General features: G+C 38.7%; 1 protein-coding gene across 2 annotated transcripts in view; it reads right to left on the reverse strand.

Annotated features, from left to right (window-relative positions):
- Positions 1-12,979, reverse strand: part of dock1 (dedicator of cytokinesis 1) — a 159,081-nt gene that overhangs the window by 139,850 nt on the left and 6,252 nt on the right. For both annotated transcript variants that reach the window (XM_056770948.1, XM_056770947.1), the window contains exon 2: positions 388-471. In XM_056770948.1, the coding sequence (XP_056626926.1) occupies positions 388-471 (84 nt within the window). The remainder of the gene's footprint in view (positions 1-387; positions 472-12,979) is intronic.

Here is a 12,979-nt window from a genome sequence, read left to right on the forward strand (position 1 = left end):
TAGTTGGACGATTATTTTTCGATTAATCGGATAAAAAGTATAATCAGATCGTTTGCTTATAATGACTTAATCCGAGATGGGAAAAGTATGTCTCCATTACTAACACACCAAGGCTGAGTTGATTCAGGTGTGTCATATTAGAAGCAGCCGGCAATTGTCTCCGCGCAGACCACGCGCTGCACAGAGAGACATGTTTGACTTTAAAACTGTGCATTAGTTGTTAAAGGCCTAATCCTGACAAAATAAAGATATAGAGCGGGACGTTTAAAGGTATATACCACTGTTGCAAATGCCAATGCTAACCCCAATGTTCTTCTGTCTTGTGGATACCGCAGCATGTAAATTAGTGGGCGGGGCTTAGTGTGTAGGTGTGGATGATGGTCTCACCTTCATATGTCTCCAGTATGTGTACAGTGTCTCCGATTTGCAAGGACAGTTCGTCATCAGTGCGGGCATCATAGTTATAGATGGCTGTGGACACAAAACACATAGAACAGTAGTTAGAAGTAGTGTCCACATTTGATGACACTAGTTGTTTACAGCAGCATTATGAGAAATTTTATGCAAATAAAAGAGTACTGGTTTCATACTCAAACATAATGTACCAGAATATTCATACAGCTGATGGCGTAGAGAGAGAGAGAGAGAGAGAGAGAGCGAGTGAGAGAGAGCGATAGATAGAACGAGCGAGAGAGAGAGCAAGACAGAGGGTGATAGAGAGAACGAGAGAATAAAAGAGAGCGATAGAGAGAACGAGAACAAGAGAGAGAGAGCGTTTTGTATATCTCCATATCTCTCTCCCTCAATTTCAGGTTCTTCTCTCACTCATCCACACAGGCAAGAGATCAAATACTTAAGTATTTCAAAGCATTCACACACATTCAGTGAATCTGCTGAAATACACTTAAAACACACAGGATGTAAACATCATCTGTAATATGACGTACTCGAGAATGAAACACAACAACCAGCTTCATTTAGGTCAGTGGTTCTCAAACCTGTATGACCAAGGACCACCTTCGATTAAATGAGACATTTCAAATACCACCTAAACACTGCCACAGAACACACACGCATACCACAATAACATTAAAAGTATATTATTTTATACAATTATTTTATTTGTGAAATATTAAATATCTAAAAGCGTTGTATCACGTGCAACAGGCAGGGCTTTCTTTATACATTGGCTGTATTATATCAATACTCTTGACTTCTGCTCTTTCATTCAATTACATCCACAAACAAAACAAATAAAACACACAGTTGTGCAACTTGGATCATTGTTAAAAACTGAACGAGCCTTTGATGAACTCTTCTCCCTAGTGTTATTGTTCATTCCTCTATTGTGGAGTGTGTGTGTGTGTGTGTGTGTGTGTGTGATTTCCGTGACCTTCAGTCCCTATCCATTATTTCACACAAAGCCCATTCTTGCTGGAAAGTAATGCTTTGAAATCTAATGAAATCCCACTTGCAGTATTGTCCGTTCACAGGCTCTCCTGAGCTTCACCGGAGCCTCTGTTCTCTAAAACATTTCTGTGTAACTCACGAAAACAAGCAAAGACAGGAGAGCGAAATCAACACGAAATCATTTCTGTCGCTCTGTCTCCTACACAAAGCGTCTTCAGAAGAATTTAAATATAGTGCAGTAAAACTACCGACTACTCGAGTGTTTTTAAGTGATTGTTTATTTTTAGGTGATCTATTCAGAGTTTTTCCTGCCTCAAAATGAGGCGGACGTGTAGGCCTGCTGTCCCTTTAAGTGGCTTAACCAAACACTTTACATATCAAAACATATTAAACTTTCCAAAAATTAGAAATGACAGTTATTACTTTATATAAAATATTACTTTAGCACAAAGCTCCCAACAAGGTCAGAAAATTATTGCAAAGCTTGTATCTTTTAAACAGCCACTTTGATAAACTGCGTACATTGTTGAAGAAGTTCAATGGCAGCCGAGCATAGGTAAAATATAGGCCTAATAAACACGCAGAAGTGAAAATAAAAACAAAAGTTCTCAACTGACAAAATAATTGTGTTTTCTAACCGTGATTAAGATTTTGAGAAAAATAACCGGGATTATAATTTGCCCCATGATCATGCAGCACTAATTGTGAGCATCCCTGGATTGTCTTTTCAGTAGAGGACAAACGCAAACGTGCCAAAGAATTTCCCATTTATTTGGAGCAGAAATGAAGAGTTAACAGAGGTCTGGAACCAGATGAAGCATAGAGATTCAGTCCAGGATGAACAGACTGACGGGAAGTCCAAGTCCCTAGAGATGGCCGTCACCCCGGAGAGAGAACTCACATCCCGGCGGCCTCTCGAGCGGGTCGTTCAGTCTGGCTCCGAGTGAATAAACCCCATTGAACCGAACGCTCACACCAGCTGCATCAGTGATCCGGCACCCTGCTCTTTTCTCTCCTGGCATCAGAACCACCAATCACACAGCCAAACCTTCAGAAAATATCCCATAAGCCCCGAGTACGATCCCAACGCCCTCTGAGAGTCCCGGGGGCTGAAACGGGGGCATTTTTTAACAATGCTATCTCTCAAGTGCTTCATAAAGGGATGGAATTAAATTTCCACAGCCCCATTGAAGCTACTGACGGAAAGAGATGTCATGCAATCACCGGAAAAAAGAATCATGAAATACTATCGTCTATCTGCCCGCAGGTCATCGTGGATAACTCGACGGTGAGAAAATAACTGCCCATTACAAGCGAGTTTGGATGAGCGGCCAGTAGCGCAGAAAAAACACCTGCAATCGAAAGAGAAAAGGCAGAAGGTGAACATTAGGATTGATTTCTAACAGACTTAACTTCTAGTAAAGGCTGAGATCACCTGATAGAGACGGACAGATTTTATAACATGGAGCAGGTTGAAGTGAATGTGAAAATGCAGAGATTTTGACCGCCAGCACAAAGTCGGGTCTTGAAGGGACAATGCACACAAAATGAAAATTCTGTCATCATTTATTGATCCTCATGTCATTACTAACCTGTATGACGTTATTTTGTCTGCAGAACGCGAAAGAAGATATTTTAAAGAACGCTGGTAACTGCAGAACATTGAACCCCATTTTAAAGTATAACATGAGGATGAGTAAATCTATTTTCCTTTTTGGGTGAACAGTTATTTAAGTTTTAGATCAGTTCATAATTTCACATCAGCTTGCATGCACAAATTCAGATTCAGCCTGAGTCGTCAACACACTTTTGTTCGACTGTCTGATGCATACGGCAGACCAAAAGGGAAACAGTTTAAGTGATAGTTTACCCAAAATAACAATTCTGTCGTCATTTACTAACCCTCTTGTTATTTTTAAACCTGTCTGACTTTCTTCTGCAAAACACAAAAGAAGATATTTTGAAGAATGTTTGGAACCGAACAGCACAGGCCGCTATTCACTCATGTTGTGAATGGGGACCAGTTAACACATTCTTCAAAATATCTTCTTTTGTGTTCTGTGGATACTGGTATGACATGACCAGAGGGTGATAAATGAACTTTTATTTTTGGGTGAACTATCACTTTAAGGAGTTTCCAAGTCATCATCTGAAAGAATTCTACAAGATTTCCGGAAGATGTAAGGCCATCAATGTTTTCTGGCTACACGAGACTAAAAAGATTGTGCAAAGCGCACCAGAAACATTTGTAGAAAAATATCCAGACATCTCTTATACAGGTAAATCTAATTCACTTTCTACGAGCCTCAAACAAAACTTTATTAAAAGATTAAAATAGTCTCTCTTCGTCGTCTTTATTGTGCCGTGTGAACTTCTTGACTTTGTTTTGCAGTGGCCTGATAAAACCCATGAACTCTGACTCACGAAAATTGCGTAAGACCCGTCAATCTGATTAAATCTTGCCCGGCTGGAAAAGCGCCACGAGTGTAGTAACTTTTTATCAAAGCCTGGCAAACTTTTCACAAACTTCCATGCACACACACACACACACACACAAAAGGATGAAAAATAATTCTCATTTCAGTCAACACCGCTGCCAAGCCGTGTAACCACAGTAAACTATTTATTACCCCAGAAGTGTGTCGCTTTCTGGAGGTAAAAAATGCTTGTAAATATAGACAGCGTGTTGGAGACCGTCCTTCACATACCCAAACATGTGCGTGCATGCACACACACGTGCTCCCCCGCGTACAGAGAGATGAGGAAAACATCATTCTGAGGCTTTAAGCTGTTTCACTTTAATGAGCTTTAATTGGGGATTGTAGAAAAGATAAGTAGCTCTGATCACATTTATTTACAGTTGGCAGAAACAAAAGAACCTCCTAATTTAAGAGAGCCAGAAATCACCGTCTTCAGTTTCTATGAATTATAGAGCAAAGACGTTGATGTTTATCCACACTGACGCCGAGACTGAAGCCCTGCAATTAACCTGAAATTCAGCACGAGGGAAAGCAAAGGAAATGTTTATTTTTTAGCAGAGAAAGAGAGAGAGGTTGTGCATTTACCTTTGTTTCTATCAGTCAAGCTAAAAAAAAAATACATGAGTTCTAGAGCATTGCTTATTATTCGCTTCACACTTAATACTTTCAACTTTTCTTGTTTTTCAAGGGACAGTTCACCGAAAAATACAAATTCTCTCTTTTATTTATTGCCCCTGGTGTTATTCACATGCTGTATTTAACTTTTTCTTCAGTGGAACAAAAAATAAAATATTTTGAGAAATGTCTCGATGGTTTTGTGTTCATACAATGCAAGTCAATGGGCCAATTTTGTTTGATTACCAACAGGTTTGAAATGACATGAGGGACGAGGGTGAGAAAAATATCACAACATTTTAATTTCCGGGGGAACCGTTCCTTAAAATAACATGTGAAACAGTGTGCAGTATGATAACCATTGTTGTTAGATAACCGCAAATTTGCATGTTTAATTCGGCTCATCTCGTGTTTATCCTGCTTTCAATTTGGAAATAGATTTGTATATATTCGTGCAAAGACAAAAACCTTCAGTCAAAAAAAATGATTGAACACAATCTCACCAGGTATCTAAGTCCGCTGATGGTTGTGTTAAGGGGTCGGCCTTCATTATAGTGCTTTTTTCCAGTCCATCTACGATGCCACCACTTTAGATTTCCGAATGAGTCATGACAAAATATGATCAAAATTGTGGCTGTAATTTTTGTACGATTTGTCACGTAGTAGGTCACGGCAAGAGAAGTGCACTATTGGAAATAGTATGCAGCGTTTACAAGCGTCGTACCAAAAGGAGAGAAAACCCAAGAAAAAGAGAAATAACTTGTAACCGCCTTTATAAGAGCTCTAACAATGCATCACAGAAGTAGAAACAGCGTATTTAAATGACACATACATAAGAGAAGGAAAATGTTTATCACAAGAAAAGTGAAGTGAGAGATTCAAGAGTTAGCAGAAATAAACACCCTGTGTGTGCATCTGCAACAGGTAAACCTGAAAAGGACAACATTAAATAAATCCCCATATATTTCATAGTAATAACTAGAAAACCTTTTTGCTTTTAACAGTAAACAAACGAGTGAATGTTTCCAATTAAAGGTTTATAATAAATGTGTTTTACTAGTTAGTTTTAGTTTAAGCAGAATAAAAAATGTTCAAATGTCGATTCCCCTACAACACAGACCTTCTTTAATGATTCATCAGCAACAATGGATGTAATTACAGAAAACAGCGATGTCTAACAAAATCAAATCTCTTTATGCAACAGCATAAACACATCAGACAAACCAATTTATTTCCTGTTTTTACACCTGAAGAAGTAAAGAATAACTTTGTTTCTTCTCCCACTTGTACACGATTGATCCACAACATGCATTCTTTACAAAGCAAGCACGCCTCCACAAAGTCCACCAACGCTTATGAAAATCTTCATTAGTCTGTCCACACTCGTGTAAGAAGAAGGGAAACTCATTCCATTAATTAGCTTGTTTGCTTCTACAGAAACACCGGCAGCGACTCTGAATCCTGACCCACAGCCTGTTTCTGTCATGTCCAATCTGAACCGGGTCAGGCCCGCTCCGTTCATCATTATTACTGAAACAGAATAACACACGCGGCACTGCTGGGTCAGGCAATACACCTCGACTTCTGCAGTCTAATTGCGCTGTTCTAATTGGCTTAGACTTGAACTTCTGCAGGTCCCAAATTTGATAACGGGAAAATAATTACTCTTACAGTTTGGAAAATTACCATAATTGAGTCAAGGATTCCACACATGTATTAAATATCCTAAATTTAGCTTAACAACATCTCCACTGGTCTGAGGACGGATAAAAGTTAACCGGCTGCTTTTAATGTCGACGTGAGTCATTGTTGGATTCATCAGGTTGGTGTGAAAGCCTTTAGTTTGTGTTTGACGTACAGTTAGTAGCGGTACTCTTTTATTGTGACTCAGGGTTAAATCTCTATTGATGACAGATCAATTTCTCACTACAGTATGAAGGATTTCTAATTGCTGAAATCTGCCCTCAGGAAGCAGCTCGCATTACTATCTGTTGCCTTATGAAATATAAAGAAATTCCATTTTTTATTAGTCTGTGATGTTAATCGATAATCACAAGTGCATAAATTACTGAGGGTAATGTCGGGCCATGTGTGTTAACATTTGGAAACTTCTATAATCCTAATTTCACGAGTTCGCCTCGCAGAAAATTAGCGCTGTGTACCATCATAAGAAACAGCAAGTTCTTGTTATGTCATTATTTTAAATACGTTATGTTATTATGTAGAATACGTTATGTTATATTTAAATATATTATTGAGCAAAACTTATTGAAGAAGCTTATTTTACTTTTTTCGTTTTGATCATGTTAAAAGTGTAAACTTTTTGTTTTATTAAAGGCAGGGTGAGTGACCCTGTGTCATGTTCGTTGGAAATCTCTTTACATACTGAGAGCTATCAGGAAGTGTAGTGGTCAAATCATTTTTTTTATGATAATATATCGTCTGTGAAAGGCGTTGGATCAAAAAAGACGTTCACCCAATCAAAACGTTCTGGCCAAACGCTGTGACTGGTCATGTGTATATTTTCAGCCAACGTATTTTGCATACCACTGTGCACCCTGTTCAGGCTGACATCAGATTTTCCTGCAGAACCGACAACGAGAAAACCTACAAAACGAAAGTACGTTTTTGAAAAGAAGTGACGAAAACGATACAATGGTTGTTCTCTATTGGACAGGTGTGTACATGCCTCAAGAAGAATTTAATGGTTTAGTTTGTAATTCGTTATGTGGATTTAAGAAATACATTCATGTGTTTGGAGGAGGCGTTGCTTTGGATGGTGAACCGCACAGAGGGTGGGATTATAATTTCAGTGCTAGCCGGCTAAATTTAGCACCTTTCCCAATCAACCACCCCACCTTTAACTTGTAAGAATAGCAAATATGTTCTGTTTTATTCATTCGTGTAGACTCAGTATTGATAATGCTTTTATATACTTTTAACAGAGCATCACACAAGTCCACTGAAAAACAGATTTCTGGAAATGGTGAGCATTGCTGCAGCCAGGTCTACTGGATCCCCCGAAAGACTTTATAAATGCATTTATTGTCCACTTTGGCTTGCTGTACACGCTGAACATGTAGTACAGGGAGAGAAGTGACATCTTAAGTCACCCAACAGCAATGTAATAGACTGCAGCATGACAAGGCAAAAACTAAAATATCCATTTTTGAACTTAAATACATGTACAAACCCCAGTATTGTATTGTTTCAAAATTAATATAAGTTCTTCTATAATGCTGTATTTGATGTCTCGCAACATTTTTACGTTTTTTTAACCTGTTTTTCTCATTTTCATTGATATGATAATTTCAATGATAATTTGTGCATCTGTGCACAAAACATGAATATATTTATGATTTGATTTTCAGATTATTGGTGTATATTTAAATAATGTTTTATTCAAATGTGAAATAATAGCGTGACAGTTTAGTGCATACTGATTTAATATGTTTTCTTTAAGGACAAAAAAAAGGTTTTACTACAATATGAAAAATCATAATTGGGCCAATTCTCAACATATTATTTCTCATTGAGCCAATGTCCCATTGACACAATTGATCAAATTCAATTCTAGGGCTGTGCACGATTATCCAAAATATATATCACGTGATTTATGCACAGCTTGTGAGTGAAATACGGTAAAATGCTGCTCCACCCCGAAAGCCAGAGGGCGATTGTGGTCCAGCAGAACGATGGAGCCGTATATGAGCAGCGAAATGTGTGCAGTGAAATACAATTTTAAAGATTAATTTTGGAATTTAGGTAAGTTAACCAGAATTTATTTTATGTTGTCTGTTTTAAAGACATTTATTTAAAGTTGTATTACTGTTAATACTATGTTATTCCATTGTGGAAAGTTTTGTTATGCACTTCTGGTGCACTGAGTACATTTAGAATGTTACATGCTTGAAAAAGTAAAAACATTTCCAAAGTCGCAAATAAAATCGCAATTGCAATATTCCTTATAAAAATCGCAATGTGATTATTTCGTCCATATTGCACAGCCCTATTCTGAATCGCGATTAATCGTTGAACAGCCACGATTTAACCAAAGCATTTCTGAGATGCCCTAATCTTACATCATATCCACAGCACCCGCCATATACAATCTCTTTTTTCGAAATATTCTGAACTAGGGCTGCACGATAAATCGAAAAGAAACCGCACACAATTTGGCAGTTGGCAGCGATGTTTTATGCGTAGTTTGTCAGTGAAATACTGTTAACTGCAGCTGCGTGCGAAAGCCAGAGGGCGCTCATGCACAGAAGCTCAAATGCTCCATAGAAGAAGTACCACGTGTATAACCAGGAAATGCCGTCTTCCCATCTGCACCTGGCATCTTTCTATCACTGTTTTTCGTTGCTTTTTTAAATGCACGTTTTAAGTGAATTAAACGTGCAGTGCTTTCAGAAGGAGCAGCATTTCCCACAAATCAACGAGCCATGCGTCACAAACAAGCTGCCCATAAATGATAATATCAGCCTTTGCGATTTCACATAAAACCAGAGCAACCCCACCAAGCTTCTGTCTCAATCTGAATCTCTTCTCATTGACTGTGAAAGTTTGCCTGATATTATTTTTACAGAATGACAGAGCGACAGTAGAGGAAGGGTTAATATTAGACATCAGGTCAACACCGCCGCTCACATGTAAATTTTTAATGAGCTCTGCTGTCATTTCACAAATAAAGGTCAGTTTAAATCCGAGGAAACAGTCCTCTGGCCTCGAGCACATTAATGTAAACGCTTCCAGTCGCTGCGTAACCAAACGTGTCGGAACGTGTTGCATTATTAGCATTGATGTGAGGGTTTCTATAGCCCGCATTAGCGCAACCCGTCTCAAACGATCAGTTTTCTCTCGGAGGCCAACAAATGTCATGAAGGACAAACAATTTTGCAGGTTATTTGTCTGCAGGTAGACACAAAAATAACGCAGTTCACTTGCACAGAGATCTGAAGGCAAATCTCATCATAGGATGTTGATATATCCATATATGAATGATAAAAACATACAGACGTTATATCACTTCACTTTTCATCTTGTTAAGTCAATCGAAATCTGTATCACGGGATCATGAAAAGTGAGCTGTAAAATTGATGGGATAATATTTCTCTCCCTGTCAGCACAAGCTTGATTACATCAGCAAAAACAAATTCAGATAAAGATTCAATTACAAATTTAGGTTCAAGAAATACAGTTTTAAGTCATTTGTGATTCATATTTTAATTTGTTCTACACAAAACCCACATAAACCAGCTCCAGGCAGAGTGACCCGACCCTCAACAGCAGGACAAAAGCAGCAGGACTCAAGTCCACTCACTTCTTCAAATCCCCTTTAGACATTTTCAAGAGCCTCTTTATAAGCCGAAGGGCCAAAAGCAAAAAGCAAAAGCGTGAAAGCAAACTAACCATTTCCAACCCAAACATCCGTGAGCACAATTCTGATTTGTATCACATTGAATCAAGATGCTATCCCTGTAAAACAAGTCACGATTCCTCTTCACACCTAAAGGAGAACAGGTTAGAATGGCCTGAAATTAGCTGTAAACTGATTGGCCTACTTATAAACGGAACATATGCGGTCCCATTCTGTCTCCAAATTCATTCTATTGTGCACACAGTAGGGTTGGGTGACATTCTTCCAAATATCTTTCTTTGTTTTCAACAGACTTTTTATTTTTAGGTTAAGTATCCCTTTAAGTGATAGTGTACCCAAAAATGTATTTCATCAAAAATTTCATTTCAAACCTGAATGATTTCTCCAGCAGAAACGCAAAAGCAGATATTTTGACAAAACAAAACAAGACTGACGCCATCAACTTCCATTGTGAACAACATGTGGCAGAATACATGAAAGTGAATAAATAATGAATGATTGGCATCACCCAGTTCTCTCAGACACACACACACACGAGCATCTGTTCTAACGCCAGCTGACAGCAGACAGACCATCTCACAGGTCACCTACACAAAGCAGAAACTGTTTAAAAAAATCCCAATAACAGCACAATTACAGCACTGAATGCTTTGCTTTCTCTCTTTTAGACAGGTACATGAGAACAGTGCAGTTCTGAAGCCAAACGAAGAGTCATTAATCTCTGTCAGTCCTGAAGACACCAGCACGCAGCATTTTAAAAGCCGTGTCATAATTGACATTTACAGGCGTGACGCTGTCTGATGGGCTCGAAGATGCTGCCTGTCCGTTTACATCATCAAGTGCCCCAATGGAGCAGATGAAAAGCATCAGTGTTCTGTGAGAAAGGCATCACTTCAAAATAACCAAACGAGGAGTTTATCCTGCACTCAAATCGACCAACAGAGTCTTTACTGTACCGAAAGAATCATTTACTAAAACATTAATTCTCATCATTTGTGCAACCCTTCCAAGGCTGAATGGCTTTTTTTACTCCATGGAACACCAAGTCAACACAAAACCATGCAAAGCGTTTATGACGAAGGGAAAGATTTTCTGCAGATTGAGGAAAAAAAATAATAAATCGTTGTGTAGATTTGACAACCGTGAATGCAAAACAAACAACAGAGCAAAAACTAAAAGAAATATCAGACTCGGTCAGTCCGGTGTTCAGACATAATGCTTACAGATCAAAAATCAAAAGCTTCAGTCATTGCGAACTGGTTTGTGTGAACAACTTTCAAGAAAACCACATGTCAACATACTGGCATACATGTCGCAACCCACAAATACCTCGCCCTGTTTAAGAGGGTCGACCACCCAGATTCCAAACTAGTTTAGCATCACAACACGGCACAGTTTCTGTTCAAAAACCAACCCAGCGGAAAAAGAACAAATGTGAAATGTTTGGAGATGGTGGTCTAGTGGGTTAAACCACTGAACTGGGAAATCAAAAGGTTGCTGGTTCGATCCCAGCAGCCACCACCAGTGTGTCCTTGAGCAAGACACTTTACTCCATGTTGCTCCAGGGGGATTGTCCCTGTAATAAGTGCAATGTAAGTCGCTTTGGATAAAAGCGTCTGCCAAATGATTAAATGTAAATGTGAACATTTGCAGGTTTTTAAAACAATGGCTGCCAAAAGACTCTTTTATCTAATGCTCCGATGTCTAACACGTCTCCGTCTGATCATCCGAAGCACCTCATCTGATGGGAGCGTGTGTGAAACATGGCAGAGATGATTCTCATATGTGTCCATCTGTCACTGATGGTCTGTGTGAACACTTGTGGGTGTGGGTTTTATTCCGGAAGGTTAATGACCTTTCATTTCACAGTCACCATCAACCATCTGTCTAGAAGAGACAGCACATCATACACTTGCAGGACGACAGAAGCCTTCAAATCAAAGGAATCAATACACAAACAATCCCTGTCAACATGTTTAACTAAAGAGAACGCTGAAACAAAGACAAAGATTGACAGTCTCGCATTTAACTCATTTCATGTGTCAACAGAACAAAACAATCATGTATTTTATTTCTACGATAGTAGTCAATGATTTCCCAGAAATGTCAGTTGTTAACATTCTTCCAAATATCTTTCGGTTTCGAACCACTTGACAGCGAATAAACGATGACTGACAGAATTTCCATTTTTGTTTGGAGAATCCCTTTAAAATGAGAAACTTCAGAATGTAAATACAGAATAAACGTAATGTGGATGCTAGTATAGTTATGAATAATGTTATCTTCTCATTCTCATGCTGTAAACAAGCCTGAACACGGAACAATATCCGCAAAGCAAAGAAACCGTAACGACAGCAGAACTAGTCCACATCTCAACCACATTAAGCCCCAAATAAATCAGAGGAAGTCCACATGAAGTCAATACAATCAACAATGTGTTTTATCATGTTCACTTTGCTCTGCAAACTTTGTGGCGTTACGTTCCGAGTGGCCTTAATATCTCCCCAATGTGACTGAACAACTTGAAGAAACTACATTACCCACTTTTATTGGATCAACACACCTGTATTGAGAAGGATTTTAATGGAAGAGATTTTATATTAAAGCAATATTACTGCACCCTAAGCCCGGAGCATTTCCAGAAATCCAGTTATCTCATATTCTCAGACCAAAGCTCATAATATCCCATAATTCCACTTCCTAATTCCCAGATTATTCAACATTCATGTTGGAAATCTATTAAGAATTACTGAAACGTCTCCCTGGGAAACTAATCCACCACCGGCAGCGTGAGCGGCGTTACTTTAAAGAGACAAAAATAAAGGATTAAATTTGCAACACCATCCAGAAACTCACATTTAGAGTTGATAACGCTCTACCTGTTATGGACGGGAATTTATCAGACCAGGACGAGGATTTGGGAACATTCACGTAGGGTTCTTTTGAAATCTGTTGCTGGCAGGGCAGGTGTATTCAGTGGCTTCTGACATGAGATAGACTCACAGAATTCAATGAATAGACAAAGCCGACCTTCAGAAGAGCAAGCAGAGAGGAAATGAGAAGAGGAAGAGACTGAAACTGATGAGCAGAAACC

Source organism: Triplophysa dalaica, chromosome 17 (assembly GCF_015846415.1).
Source record: "Triplophysa dalaica isolate WHDGS20190420 chromosome 17, ASM1584641v1, whole genome shotgun sequence".
NCBI classification, from domain to species: domain Eukaryota; kingdom Metazoa; phylum Chordata; class Actinopteri; order Cypriniformes; family Nemacheilidae; genus Triplophysa; species Triplophysa dalaica.